The following is a 15,486-nucleotide window of genomic DNA, read 5'->3' on the forward strand; positions in this document are numbered from 1 at the left end:
AAAACATTGCTAGTCCAATTAGAAAAGCGAACGATAAAATTTTTTGTGTGATGGATGATCGTACGACTTGTATTTTTTCTGAAAGTTCAGCGAGCATGCCCCAAAAGATACTTTTCAAAATTTTAGTGAGTTTATTTACCTTTGATTTCTTTGTAGGTTGGTGAACACGAAATTGAATGTCAACCCGGCTTTAGGTAAGTTGAGCAACAAAAATATAATCAACTGGAAAATATCTTTATTTGTGTATTTCTTAAATGGGCAAGTTAGGTCTAACTTATACTTTGAATGTCATTCGCATTGATTACATAAGAATCACCCCTGCAAAGTGCATCGTGTAAATTAGGCCTTAAAACATAGTTGTTTAGTTTGTCCTAACCATTTGTCACCTCCGTTGTTAGGTTGGTTATGGCTACAACGTTTTCCTGTCAGGCTGTCCCATCAAGCATTGCGGCGTATGTGAATGTCGTTGAGTTCAGTCAGTCACGTGATGGCCTTGAGGAGATGTTCTTGGATCGGTTCTTGAGACTTGAAAAACCCCGAATGCAAGATACCAGGACACAAGTGGTGGATGTAAGTGAAGAAAAGATCAACGACAAAAGATAAAACAACTGCAGTATACTTATCCCCGTCCCCCTCTATTGCATGCAAATTCGAAACTGAACAAAGTAAAAAGTCCTTTTGAAAACTCTTTAAATCAAGTGGCGACATGAGAAAGTGTTTCTCAAGACTTTTCATGGTCGGGCCCAAGTTCATTTATCTATTCTAGAACCACTGTTCACAGCATAAAAGACAGTACCAAAGGAAAGTACTGGTCAGTAGCTTTCATTTGAATGGTCACACTTTACGATTTCATCAACAGACGCAAAAGTTAGAGCCACCTTGTGCAGCATAATAAACAGCACCACAGGAAAGTACTGCTTAGTAGCTTTCATTTGAATTTTCACTCTTTAGGATTTCATTGACCGACTCAAAAGTTACAACCACCTTGTACAGCATAATAAACAGCACGACAAGAAAGTACTGCTCAGTAGCTTTCATTTGAATGGTCGCAGTTTAGAATTTCATCTACAGATTTAAAAGTTAGAACCGCCTTGTACAGCATAATAAACAGCACCAAAGGAAAGTACTGCTCAGTAGCTTTCATTTGAATGGCCGTGCATTAGGTTTTCATCTCTAACTCAAAAGTTAGAACCACCTTTCTGGTGAACAGCGCTTTGAAGGTAAATGTTTGAACTATTATATGTTCCTTAACCTTAAATCTCTCAGTGCCAGGAGGCAAATAAGGCACTATCATATGTTCTCAAAGCTAATATTTTCAAGTGCTGTAAAAAATTTTAATATCTTGATGTTATTAGAGAGTGAAGATTCGTAAAAAAAAATTTAATATCTTGATGTTAGAAAGTGAAGATTCGTTTTGGAGGACCTAAAATATTGTGATGTGGACCTGCAAAAACCTCAAAAGTATTAATTTTTCATCTTACGAGAAGTCTTTCTTGAGTAACATTAGCAAGATGTTTTTTCTAGCGTGCTTCTTAATTGCCGTCTTGTGTGTCAGGAAATGGTGACCCTGATGGAAGGATTACGTGAAGCAGAGGAGAACATCTTGCAATGCTTAGGAAGTGGACATCGTCTGCTCTACAACTTGGCAGCCACCAAGAAACTGGCCTCAATTAAGAAACAACACGAGGAGATCGTTGAAGGGTTAGTTTTGGATGTATATATTAGATGAAAGGTTAGGTGTCAGGTCTAAAGTAATCCACTCTTGTATGTTCTTGGAAATGGAGAAGAGGCCTGTTTTAGCCTCCCCTCCCTCGTAGGAAAGAAACTCAGAACACACCGAGGAAACTGAGACTGAATCAGAATGATTGGGAAGAGCCTGGAGAGAGTTCCCAGTGCTAAAAGATATTAAATAAATTAATGGTAATTTCAGTGACTTCTACAGAGTGGCCGTTTCATGCACTGTTGCCAGGTCGAATTGGAATTTAGGAATGTCTTTGTTTGTTTTGTGGAGGGAGGAAAACCGGAGTACCCGGAGAAAAACCCTCGGTGCAGGGACAAGAACCAACAACAAATAAATAAGTTGCAAGTTATGACAGCTCTCAGTCTTGTTATTTTACGTAATGCTATACAGTGCAGTTAATAGACGTCATATTTATATTGTACTAATTTGCAAGTTTCCTTATCCATCAGCCAAACACGTGCTCGGGGCATTGAGAACTCAATTCTCCAGTCACGTGAGGGGTATCGACCAATCGCGCGCCGAGCGGCGGTCATGTTTGATGTTGCGAGGATTATGGCAGAGATAAATACTTCTTACCAGACCTCCCTCGCTCAGTTTTTGATGGTGTTTGATGCTGCTATAAAACACTCCGAGAGGTAACCAACGTTTCTGTTCACCTGAATGATGCCTACTGAGAGTATTTTTTGTTGTTGTTGGTGTGTCAATAACGTGAGTTAACTACAGGTGTAACAGTTGTGACAACTCCGCTCCCACTGTTCTTGTATTGATTGGCAAACAGGCCTTTCTTGTTTATGCGGGCAGTCGGCAGTCTTTGATCCCTGACTTTATCATAAATTATGGGATCTTTAGTTTAAAATGGCGAACGAAAAACACAAGAAAATTGTAAGAATGTCACATTTATTGATTGTGGCAAATATTGGGAGGAAATTACGTGTAAATAAAGCCAGATATACAAACAATCGTGTGGCTCGTGTTGCCACCCAGTCATAAGGCTAAATTTAGGTAATTTTTCTTGCATCTTGACTCGTAATTTTGTTGCAACTTTGCGACTCAATAGCCTGTTTCATAGTTGTGTGCTTAGTTACAGTTTCAGTCAGTGTTAACGTGAATTGGGATGGAATTTGTTCAACGCTTTTCAGAACCAAAAACGAGGCTAGACATGTTCAGTTTAGAACATCTGACACAAGGCAATTTTTCGTGTAACTTGTGTTGCAACAGAATTACGAGACAAAAGGTGTTTTTTAGAAATTATGATTTAAAGTTTCCTGTTTAATCACGACAAACAAACAAACAGAATTTTTATAGCCACGTGCTGTTACTTTGAAGCTGATAATTGTCCTTTACACTGCTTCTTTTTCTCTCTCAGAACTGCTGTCAAGGCGGTGGTGGAAAGGCTGACACAAAGCTCTTTCTACACATCAGCACGAGCCTTATTTGAACGAGACAGACTTCTGTTTGCTCTGCTTTGTTCTCTGGAGGTAAGTGCTCTTCATCAGGGTATACGTGTAAAGAAGACGCATCACAGTTAGCACGTGTCAGCTAGAATTCGTTTGTCCCGTAAAAAGGGATATTTCGGTATCGAGAATATTCATAAGCAAGTAAAAAGCAATGATAAAATCGAACGACGACTCCGAAACGCCGTTCGATTATATCGTTGATTTTTACTTGCTTATGTATTACCAGACCTTTGCTCGTAATTATTTTTACAAAGCTTAATTTAACCTGGTTTTAATCAAATGGTATAAATTTAACAAGCCTGACTGAAACTGGGAATTAGAGTTTGCTTGTTTTTTTTGTCTTTTGTTTTAAGTTTGTTTGTTTTTTGTTGTTGTTGTTGTTGTTGTTGTTGCTGTTTTAGTAATCTCGTAACATTGGAGCCCAACTTAATTTTCTTCCTTTAGGAAAACTTCTCAATGTAAGAGATACTTACACGGCTCTCACCGTGTCTTTCAGTGATTTAGTGCCGGGATGGCGGAACGGTGTTTTTACCGAAAATAAACTGTCTAGGCCGCACTTCCGTTGCATTAGTACAGAAACTACCGTTAGTACACATTGATGATTTGATGGAGCTCGCTAAAAATCTTGCAAACCCCAAAACAAACGTCGTACATCACACCGTAGCCAAAAGCACACGAATGATTAATACATAATAATGCTCATGCTGGACATATGATCTTTATGGAAAAACATGAGCTATCCAGTTGAATGTATGAAGCTGAATGAGTGTATTGTTTAAGGTGGAAGACTCAAGTGGCCGTGTGGAGCCTGGTGACCGTGAGTTCTTGATTCATCCTTCATTCGGTGCTGCTGTAAAGACTGCTCTTCAGCCAAGTGTAGTATCAGAGGCTCCATCACGCACTCTCGCTAAAAAGCCATTTGATTGGCTGTTGGACGAGCAGTACTCTAATTTACAGGTTGGTGTTGTCTGACTTCAGAGAAGAAATTTATTCCACTTTGTCTCTCTTGTGGTCACAACCCTTGAATATCCAAGAGTGCCAAATGACACAAGATGCGATTAAGAGCTCAGTACTTGGTCAATTTTTGTGACATTTGCACAACCAAAAGATATTGGAAAGATCTGCGCATTCAAGACATAAAATCCCCCCCCCCTCCTCTTATATGAGAGTTGATTTACCACCCACCCCACCCCCCAACCTCAACTTTTGGAACCCCTCGTTAGGTTGTATAGTGCATGTGGGGGACAAGGGTCCGCGAGAAAAATACTCTCGGCAGCCTCGGCAGGCTTGGCGCTCTCCCCAGGTTGCACTCGTCATTACAATGCAAGATGGCGGCAGTTCTATAGAAGCATACGATCTCGGTCTCGATCTAGGACCTTTAAGCAGTCTACCGTTGAGCAGAACATTAAAGGGATAATTTTTCTTCATGTTTGTTTTTCATCATTTTGGAAAGTGACATCTAGAATTAATATTTCTCTCGGCTTTGCAGCTTGGTATTTAAAGGACAAATGTTAAATATTACATTTGTTTGTCTGTAGTTGTTGGCGAGTCATTTCGAGTGGTTCCAGGACGCGTTTGATAAGATGCCTAAAGACGGACGTGAAACACAGTGGAGACAAATCACTGAACATGATAAACCGGAAATGGTTGCTCTTCCAGACGGCTTGGACGACAAGTATGTTTAAGTTACTAGTCACCCGGCCTAGATTGATGTTTTAAAAATGATAGGGAACTTGAGCAACGACAACGGCGACGGCGACGACAACGCCGCAAAACAAAAGGCTTAATTAGCAAAAACAATCTCTCTGCTCTTGCGTGGTAAATTTTGGCACATTTCTTTGCCGTCTTCTGCAAACAAGAACGTGAAATGACCAAATTCAAGGTTTTTGTAGCGAAAGTGAGCACACGACGGTGAGTTTTTTTATATGTCTCCCTTTTTTTTTTGTTCTCAATGATTCTTCTAATAAGTAAGGATAAAACATAAAATAAAGTATTTTTATAGTGGAAATGTACTAAGCTACCCAAAGCTATTGTAGTTTACAGGCATTCCACTCGGAAAATAAGGGAAACAAATAATCAAATTAAACATAACAGGTTAAAAATCCCAACTGGCAGGAGGCAAACCAGCAGGCTATACGCAAGCGTGGCCAAGGATGAGCCTTGAACACGGGACCTCCGGATTTCAAGTCTGGCGCCCTAAACCGCTGGACCACGCCGCCTCCTAAGAGGCCTCCTAGAGAAACAATTTTAAATAAAAATTAGCGAAAAGAGACTGCGTTTCGAAGACATCCTGTCTTCATTTTCGAGTACAAAAAAACGTCAATGTTCAAGTGGAGTTAATTTATACAATTCGAATCGAAGTTTTGACGCTTCGAATTGCATAACTCAACTTGAACGTTGGCCGTTTTTTTCACTCGAAAATGAAGCCAGGATGTCTTCGAAACGTAGTGTCTTTTCGGTAATTTTTATTTTAAAATGCTTCTTCCTTTCTCGTTCTATTAAAACTGAGGAGACTGTGAGGTTTTTCTTCTGACCATGCTGCTTAACTCCTACCACACGATCAAGCGGAGCATTAAAGTTCTGTGCGGCAGCAACTTTTGCGGGTTTGGCAATGAGTTCTCACCAAGCAGCTCTCTATATGTTATTATTAAAACTGGATTATTGGGTAATGCAATTCCAGAATTTTGATTGGCTTAATGACCATGATAGATGGGTTAATATACCCTACCCGAGAAAAAACATGCTACAGATCCAGTAAGTAGTCAGGGGCAAACACGAAGAAGGGGCTTTACAATATTTCAAGTCTTCATTTTGTCCTGGGTGTTCTCATTCCAGAATAAACCCAGTAACAAAACGCATCGTATAAGAATTCATCCTAACCATTGTGTGAATGGTTTGTTTCAGATTTTCGCTGATTCAGCGATTCATGGTGATTCGTTCCATTCGCGGAGATCGTCTGATGCAAGCCGCCATCTGTTTTGTTACATCTGTTCTGGGAAAAAAGTAAGAACTTAAAAATTCATTCACCATCATGGCAACTGTCCTTGTTCGAATAGGTTAACGAATGATTCAAAAACTCATTAATAATTCATGAGCCCATTGATCTATCAAATGGTCGATAAAACATCACGTGCAGTGGTTTTAAAACCCGATAAAACCTCCTCCTTATTAGTATGCGGTGTTTATTGTTTTTCTCGGATGCTAATTTCCAACGTTCACAAAAGCATCATTGTTATGAACTCTCTTGACAGACGCTTTTCCAGGAATGTTTTTGAAGCCGTTCAAAAAACTCGCAGCACGTGTTTTATCGGGTCTAAAACCTCGCGGCTGCGCCTCGTGGTTTTAAATCCCGATAAAACACGGCTGCTTGTGTTCTAAACATTTCGTATTTTTCTACTCGAAGAATGTGACTCTTTAATATCAGGAACATATTTTACTTTTTATTCATTTTCATTCATCTTGTATTCAAGTAGGTTATAAATTTAATTAGGAGGGCTCCACTGAAAACCGACTTGGAGAGTTGGATTCCCTCATTAAATACTATTGTTGTTATTATAGGTTTCCTCTTATCGTCTTTTCCCATGCCCTATCTTTCAGATACACTTCTGAAATGCCTCTGGATCTTCCATTTGCCTTCCGTCAGAGTGAAAGCCGTACACCAATTGTGCTGCTGTACAGCCAAGAAGCTAACATGGTGGAAAAACTGGTCATTGAAGGAGCGCAAAAGAAGCAGGTTTGAAAACAATCTCTTTATTATTTTTTACTACCGTTAGAGTGGTATTCAATTTAGTGTCGCAAGTATTTTCGCGTTTGCTTTACTACGCTCTGTGATTGGTTGGCAAAATTCGCGCCACTTACTCAACCAATGAGAAGCAACAACAATACTGATCAGCGCGCTGGTAGGATGCTCCAGCACTGAGCTATGCGCCGATCAATTCGATGAACTTGTGAAGATTAGGTTGTCCAAGTTTGCGCCTTCCGCGACCAAAAATACGTTTAAATGCCCTACCATTAAGTGCTCCAAGGCCTCTTCTCGAGGGCAAATTTTCGGCTTCAATCAACCACGTTTCATGCTTTGCAAACGGTGATATACTATTAATGACGCCTTCAAAAACTATTTTGAAGCCATGTTGAGTGAGCCATTCAATCGCAAAGGTGAATTTCTGTCATTGAAAAATTCTTAACTAGGAAAAACCCGGAAAAAAAAACTGCGCGCGAATCCCGCTAAAGACCAAAAGAAAGAAAAAAAAAACAGTTCAAATTCCACCCCCACACCCCCCAGTTACGGTACAAATGCCCGGGGGAGGGAATGTTGAAGGTTCGAATTGATCAGCCTGCGAATATCGGAAGGTTAATGTGTTCTTCGAGACTTGCTACCGTGAACCCCCGCAAACCATTTGAGTAATTTTACTGGTCCAAAATTTCGATAAACGGGACGCTATTTACTTTCCAAAGTCTGGCATTCTTGATTTGCTGATTTGTTGCTCTTGTTTGTCTTCAGGTGGAGCTGCATGTTCTTGCTCTGGCAAATATTGGCATCGGCGAGGAACGTGTAGCGAGAAAGATGATACACAGAGCTATGGTACAGGTACGTATGGCGTTTGCTTTTAATGCGTTTGCTCGGGTTTTTGAGAGCCAAAAAGTGCGGGCTGGTAATAAATAAGCAAAATTGACGCGCTACGAGTAGCACAGGTAAGATTTACATTCAGTGACACAGGCATACTTGGAAAGAGAAAAAATCCTTACTAGGTTTAATGGCCTTAGCTCCCATAAGTCTGTGGCTCAGTGGTAGAGCATCCGAACCAGTAATCGGAAGGTCTTAGGTTCGACTCCTTTATTTTTAAAACGTGACTGCGTCGGGACATTTGTTGGAAGTTTGCCAACTGTGTGCTTTGCAAGAGATAGTCTGCCGTCTGTAGTTTTCATTGAAATAATTTACTGACCCAGGTCTACAAGAGATCCAGCATCACTCATTGGTTTCTTGCTGTGCTCTTGTAGATTTTAATCCTGTGTTTAACCCATTACTTGGCGGCGGAGAAATCATGTTGGTTTTCTTTCTTTTTTAGGGTCACTGGGTTCTTCTTCACAACGCCCATAACTCTCCTCGTCTGCTGGCAGCTCTTGATTCGTTCATGCACGAGACAAAGACAGTAGACAGTGAATTTAGGCTTTGGGTTTCTGTCCAGCCACATCCAGATATTCCCTCATCACTTCTACAGTCTGCTGTTAAAATTGTAGCTGATTCACCTAAGGTACATAGCGGAGTACAAAACGGATGACAACGATTTTATGCTGAATACATTCGAAAAAAAAGTACTTTGCCTATTCCGAGAGAACCGTCAAGTTCTGTCGGATGTATTTTGCGAAGTAGAATAAAGGAAAGTAATATTCCGTTTGTTGTGAAAGGGAAATATGTCGACTCAAAAGAACATGAATACCGGCTATTCTCTCTATCCCTATTCCGGAACAGTCCAAAAGAACTTACCCTTGACTTACTAGTAGGCGTGAACTCAAGTATAAGTTCCTAACGGGGTCGAAGGCTTAAACTCTCGTATTCGTTTCGGCTATAACTTTTGCAGTCTCATTGACTCTCGGTTCTCAAACATGTTAAGTCTTCTCATAGTTTCATGACAAATCGGTGGACGTTCTGGCCTAAAACACTCATGAACAGCGAGGATCGGAAGACGCCAGTTTCAGTCGACCTTCGTGATGTAAATATTGGAGCGTGATCACTGAGCCTCATCAGGTGATAGAGTAGCAATAAGCAGTCAAAACGATATTTCAGTGACCATATCGTGAGACTCCCGCGCTTTTTTGCAGAATCTCATGTGCTCTCCCTGGATTTAAACACTTGATATTGATGAACCCTTTGGCGGTTTTCGTCCACTTTCAAGGAGTTTGAATTGTTTTCAAATTTTCATTGAGATCGATGGAAGGTCAAATTGTCGCTCTCGTTCGACCTTAAACCCATGCATTTCCACTAATTCTGAATCACTGTTAATGCGTTTGTACTCCCTTGGCCTATACTGAATTCTCTTACGCGGTCATCGACTTCCTCTTTAGCCTTCTTCATTTCGCCTGGCTTTAAATGCCATATTTCCTTGTTGTGCTGTTTAGAACACAAAAGACAGCTTACAGCGGTCCCTTCAATGGGTGGATAGTGATCTTTTACGCGTCAGTTCACGCCAGGAGTGGCCTGCCCTGCTTCATAACCTGTGTATGTTACACAGCCTGGTCAGGCTACGGACAAGGTATGGGCTTACTGGCTGGAACAAGGGACTGGACCTCAGAAATATGGGAACTGCGGAGCTTTGGGTAAGTGGATGTACGAGCTTTGCTCTCAAATTTTCCCCTCACACTCAGACTTCTTAATGTAAGATTGAAAGTCCCAGAGAATTTAGTGAGAGTTCAGGATTTAACGGGTCTTTCAAACTCCAGGGGAGTACTTCGTTATAGCAAACAGCTCTTCAGAAACATTATGGTCGAGTATGGTTTTTTCTCTACAAAGGAGTGACAAAATCATTACCATCGCTTGTGTAAAAAAAAAAAAAAAAAAAAAAAACTAAAAGAAGTGTTCTTAGAGGATGCGTGCTCATCCCGTTTCTTTTTTCTGGGACAAATTAAGTGTTAGAGACACGCAAAGGCGCCAGCACCAAATCAGCCATAGAATGTTAAACAAACCCTTGCAGTTAGTTTGAGCTGGTATTGGTATGGTGTGTATATAAAATAACGTAGAGAAGGGTTGGTGCCTTTCTGAGGGAGCTCGCTTCCCTTTGTTGTCACCCAGGTGCGATACGTGCCCAGTTTCGTATGCGGATTGAATTTACTGTTGATTCGTATCCTTACTACAAAAGACCAATATTTCCTTAGTCCATTCCGGGAATCCCGCATTCGTACAATGAAGGGAATGCAGGGAAAATAACCCTGGGACAAGTTAGCAAGAAATTTAATTTAACCTGAGTTCGGGTAGCGAGATTCTACTGTGCGGGTTCTCAGCTGTTATCCTTATTTTATTCATTTTGCAGCAAGCGTTGGACCTTGCTGTACGCGAGTTTCAGGACAATACAGACCTGATGGCTCAGGCTGCTGGCTCGAGTAGAAGCATTCAATGGAATGGACTGCGATACATGATAACAGAGGTAAAGTGCAGTATACTGTTCATTATGCCGTTCAACATGTTATTATTAGTAGTTTCAGATTCGATTTTATGTTGATACATTTGTATCTTGGATAGGTTGTTAAGAAAGTTGGGTGTCTCCCATTAGCAGAGGGGACTCCCCTCTGCTGGCTTTCGATTGGCACGGTAATAGTCATTGTTATTATTATTATTATTATTATTATTATTATTATTATTATTATTATTATTATTATTATTATTATTATTATTATTATTATTATTATTATTATTATTATTATTATTATTATTATGGTAGTAAAAACTTCTGGATGCCCAGATATCCTAAACAATGATTGGGCGGCCAGCCGTAGCCAATCAATGCAACGACCACAAAGTCCTTACAATTAGAAAGAAAGAACCTGTTTTGTAGCATGAAATTGCTCTTACAACATCAGGAAGAAAATATTAAGGTTTTTCTCGAAGGAAGAACAAACCATAGTCAACTTTTAGCGACTTCTCTAAATGAAAACACTGGAAGAACTTGAAATAATTGGCCAATTTTTTCCAGTTGCAATCCACTTCCATCCTAGCCATCCGCAACCAAACATAATTACTAGTTTCTGTGCACTAGTAGCGTTATTGTTAACAAACCTCAACCAATATTTTGAAACAAGTATGTTTTTTGACTATTTAAAGTGACACTTAAAATAGGTGACACTGCCCCTTTAAATTTCTGACCCAATTCCAAACCCTAGTAGTCACGTGCAGTGCCGTGTTGTGAGTCATTACTGTATAACTGCAGGTAATATACGGCAGGAGTATGAGTGACGAGTTCGACCGCCAGGGCCTGAGTGCTATGGTTGATTACTGGATCAGTCCTGCGGCAGTCAAACGGGAATTTGAAGCTACAAAGAGTAAGTATTTGAATGGAACGAATGGCCGATTTGCATAGCCTCCAGAACAGGCAAGCGCCAGGCGAGCGCGGTGGCGCCTGACTCGCGTTCCGCGCTCGCCTCGTGCTTGCCTCCGCTCGCCTGAAAAACGCAAAAACTAACGCCTGTTCTGCAGGCTAATTTTGCTTTCCATTTTCAAAACAAATATGGATCCACAACTGTTATTGTCCAGCTGGTGCCCGCGACGCGTATTCGTTTCGATCGCTCTTTATTGAAAACGGATTTTTTTTGTGTATCCGATCAGGCCTCACGTCCTCGTGTTTGCGAACGAAAACACAATGAAAATAGCCTCCCACGGAGTCGTCTTTCGGGCACTCGTATCATCTCCTCCCCATACGAGTCACGTAAAAACGACTACGTGAGAGGCTACAGTGAAAACGGAGATTTTCAAAAGCGCAACTCAAAGTGGAGATTTTGGAAAACGGATATTTATTGTTTACGTGTTAACGGCAAGTCAAATGGAAACGGAGGTTTTCGAAAACAGTAACGTCGCATATCGAAGTAGCGTTTTCGATTTGTTTTCATTCGTTTACGTGTAGACAGCGGAAAAAAAAAAAGAAAATAAAAAAGAAAACGAGTACGTGTAGCTGAAAAACGTGTGTTTTCAAAAATCTCTCTTTTTTTTATCTCGTTGTTGGCTAGCACATGTGTGGGAGGTTCCGGGAATCGAAGGGAGGAGGGGAATGGGGGTTTTTGTCGAGGAGTGAAATCCCAAAACAGTTAACAAAAACGAACACTGTACAACCACGGTTATTCGAATAAAAACAATCGAAAGCACACTGGTGTGGACGGTGCCCAGAAAGGCGATGAACTAAATCCAGTTTCCTTAGCCTGCATAGCAAGCTTTTCCACTTTCCGTTGAGGTTTTGTGCGTTTTTCGCTCTTCGACCGCGCAAATATAGCGAAAAACGCACTTGCTTCGTAGGCTGCAGTTTCCCTAGCATGAGGTGATCACTACACCCAAGACTTTCTCATGGGATTCTAGTCATATTTGTTATCCTTAATAAATATATTACTGTATGTCAGTTAACGTTCCCGAAACATGCGATCACATAAATACAAAACAACGTGTGCAAATCTGTTTGGACCGTGCCAAAGCCAGGCACGAACTATCGCAAGCGTAGCTTTGGCTACTATTATGGTGCTATTATGGAGCAGTCTACCCGTCAATTTACGGAAAATAGACTCTCTTGGTCACTTTAAAAGGGAAATCGGTCGTCTTTACCACAATTGTCAGTCGGGATTCCCACACGGCAATCTTGTAAAGCAGTATTTTTATTTTAACTTGTGGAGTTTTTGATACTTTCTTATTATAATGTAATACTGAAGATTTTACCGTGGATAAATAAATAAAGTATCGTATCGTATACCTTGGCAAAAACAAATATCTTAGATTCTTGTTTTTTTCTTCTCAGTCAAGTACAAGCTTCCTTCTGCGCTATTCAGCAGTCACGTGAGGCTTAACAACCTTTGGTCAGCATTGGAAGGGTTTCCTGGTGAAGGGCTCGAAGTTCCTGAAGCATGCGGCCTACACCCCTCCCCTGAGGTGAGTGAAATGCGCTACCCACCCCTCCGTTTAGGTGAGTAAGATACCTTTGCGTCGGTAACACTGCCATAGATGATCATGAGAGGTCACGACAAAAACGCAACAGGTTTTATCCTGTTTTATGGTAGTGAAGAATAGTTGGGAAATGGTCAAAATTATTCTGCTTGGACAGGACCCACCCACCCACAATATTAAAAGATGGTGGTCTCTGTTTGAACCCCCAATCATATGCATAGCCTCCCCCCCCCCCCCCCCTCATATCAATAAAGAAAACAAACGAAGTATTAATGTACCATCTTCAGTTTCGATGCCAATAATGTTTTGGTAATTTTCTCCAGACAGGTGGTGTTTTGTGTAACCTTCCCTACCCCTAAACAAGGTGGATCCTCGTCGAGTACATTCGTTATCACCGCTTGTACTTTGTTCACGTGTTCTCCGTGAAACCCTCGTGCGAGAGAAGTATCCCTCGCATCCAAGATAGAACAGTCATGAAAATCAGTTTTTTAGGACATTTTTCTATCAAAAGTCTAATATAATTAATGACAAGCGGTAATATTAACAACAACGCTTACTTATTCTTTCTTGGAAGTGGAATATATGAAATAATGTGTATTATATATACTTCACTTCTGTTACTTTGACGAGTATATAACGAACTCACAAAATGAGCAGCTCCCAGTTGGCGTGATAACTCAGTTAGTAGAGCACTGCACCGGTATCGCAGAGGTCATGGGTTTGAATCCCGTTCAAGTCTGAATTTTTTTCAGGCTTTCTTTTCTCAGCTACTTAAGTTGCGTACATAACCACGATGGTCATTCACTAATTCATTATTCTTTCTTGTTTTGTTGTAGACTCAGTTGGCAGATGAGCAGTACGTCTTCACTCGTTTAAACTACCTGCTTGATCGTATGGCGTCATCAGACACACTCACACACGCTGTTCTAGAACCTTCCACGCTCATGCCATCCTCAGGAGTGATACAGCAGAGTTCAGCGGTTCACACCATCGGAGCAGGCTCAATCAGTGTTGCCGAGTCAGGGGTCTTTGCAAGTGCCAGCCTTGTGTCGTTACGTAATCGGAAAGAGGTCGATCTTAATGAAGTTTGTACGACAATGTTGGCAAAGATTCCAAAAGTTTGGACGAAGGTTTGTGAACGCAGTCCAACCTCTTGATTCACGCGATCGAAGTCTTATTTACATGAGGTTTTTCTTCGCCTTCTTTCCCTCCTTACAACTCAAAGTTAACTATTTCTATTTGTTTTTGAGGTTCTTTTTGTTGTTGGCCAAATTAGCCAAAACGTGTTTGCTTGTTAATGTTTTTTTAGGTGCATTTTTCTTCAAGTAATATTTACATGACGCGCAGCCGAGTGATTCTAGACCCGATAAAACATGTGCTGCGAGTTTTTTGAACGGCTTCAAAACATTCCTGGAAAAGTGTGTGTCAAGAGAGTTCATAGCAATGATACTTTTGTGAACGTGAAATTAGCATTCGAGAAAAACATTAAACACCGCATACCAATAAGGAGGAGGTTTTATCGGGTTTTAAAACCGCTCCACGTGATGTTTTATCGACCATTTGATAGGTCAATGGGCTTATGAATTACTAATGAGTTTTTCAATTTGTTATTAGTTCTCCTTCCTTTAAAAGCTCAACCTTTTTTAGCTGTGGATCACTTGAATGTGAGATAAAACACTCAATCTACCATTTATTTTCCCTTTGTTCTCCCCATTTCTTTTCATATTACATACGATAACCTTTTTTGTTACACAATAGCCCTTTTCACGGTTAACGCTGCTCATTTGAATTACAATGAAATCTAGCATGTATGTGAGGCAATTTCGGGCTATTTTGTAGTTTTAGCCCGAAATTGCCTCGCATCCACGTTGGATAACATTGTAATGCAAATGAGAAACATTAACCGTGAAAAGGGCTATTGATAGCTTTATTTAACGTGTATTGTTAAAGTATTCTATTCTATATTTAATTATTTACAGGAAAGTGTGTATGAACGCATGAAGAAGTCAGGAGGTGCAAATCCCTTCAATCTTTTCGTGATAGCGGAAATGGAGTGCATGCATAGGCTTTTAGCAGCTGTGCGAGAGTCGTTATTGGTAAACCACACAATTTTTGTGTTATGCATACTAAAATGTCATTCGTCTCATACACGAACCTTGGGATTGGTTCGCGGATTTCCTGGACTTTTTGGACTGGGGTGGGGGGTGGGGGGAGGGGTGGATGATTGTCCCCACCACAACTTCTGACAACTTTGAAAAGCGCAATTTTGAGACTAGACTGCGACTACAGCAGGCTCTTGGTCTTCTCTCCTCTACTGCCTAGCAGAGGTTAGAGGCGGCTGTACTCGTATAATATTTTTAGGGCGTAGTTTGAGTATTTCTTAAAATCACTGCCGTTTCCATTTTCGAGGACCGAAAATATCCAAATGACCAAAGGAAAACTAAAAGGGTGAACTTTTTCAACAGAGATTTCTTTGTATTTTAGATCTGATTTCAGAATATCGGAGATATGTCCCAAAATAAACAAAAGCTTACGCTCTGATTTGTCGCGCTTTTCTTTCTCAGTACGCTGGCCAGTAAGGGGACCAACCCCCTTTATGTTCCAAAATAGTGTGCTTTTTTGCAAAATGTATTTGCTAGTCTGTTTATTCAGTTGTG

General features: G+C 40.6%; 1 protein-coding gene across 1 annotated transcript in view; it reads left to right on the top strand.

Annotated features, from left to right (window-relative positions):
• The window catches only part of LOC146466535 (dynein axonemal heavy chain 8-like), a 109,027-nt gene that overhangs the window by 90,715 nt on the left and 2,826 nt on the right, over positions 1 to 15,486 (top strand). Inside the window, exons 74-90 of the mRNA XM_085127027.1 lie at positions 157 to 194; positions 399 to 570; positions 1,556 to 1,701; positions 2,191 to 2,376; positions 3,108 to 3,219; positions 3,979 to 4,155; positions 4,737 to 4,873; positions 6,103 to 6,201; positions 6,796 to 6,931; positions 7,700 to 7,786; positions 8,265 to 8,450; positions 9,316 to 9,513; positions 10,224 to 10,337; positions 11,118 to 11,229; positions 12,684 to 12,814; positions 13,666 to 13,959; positions 14,809 to 14,925. Of these exons, the coding sequence (XP_084983153.1) occupies positions 157 to 194; positions 399 to 570; positions 1,556 to 1,701; positions 2,191 to 2,376; positions 3,108 to 3,219; positions 3,979 to 4,155; positions 4,737 to 4,873; positions 6,103 to 6,201; positions 6,796 to 6,931; positions 7,700 to 7,786; positions 8,265 to 8,450; positions 9,316 to 9,513; positions 10,224 to 10,337; positions 11,118 to 11,229; positions 12,684 to 12,814; positions 13,666 to 13,959; positions 14,809 to 14,925 (2,442 nt within the window). The remainder of the gene's footprint in view (positions 1 to 156; positions 195 to 398; positions 571 to 1,555; positions 1,702 to 2,190; positions 2,377 to 3,107; positions 3,220 to 3,978; positions 4,156 to 4,736; positions 4,874 to 6,102; positions 6,202 to 6,795; positions 6,932 to 7,699; positions 7,787 to 8,264; positions 8,451 to 9,315; positions 9,514 to 10,223; positions 10,338 to 11,117; positions 11,230 to 12,683; positions 12,815 to 13,665; positions 13,960 to 14,808; positions 14,926 to 15,486) is intronic.

This window comes from Pavona decussata, unplaced genomic scaffold, assembly GCF_977016875.1.
Source record: "Pavona decussata unplaced genomic scaffold, jaPavDecu1.1 SCAFFOLD_143, whole genome shotgun sequence".
NCBI classification, from domain to species: Eukaryota; Metazoa; Cnidaria; class Anthozoa; order Scleractinia; family Agariciidae; genus Pavona; species Pavona decussata.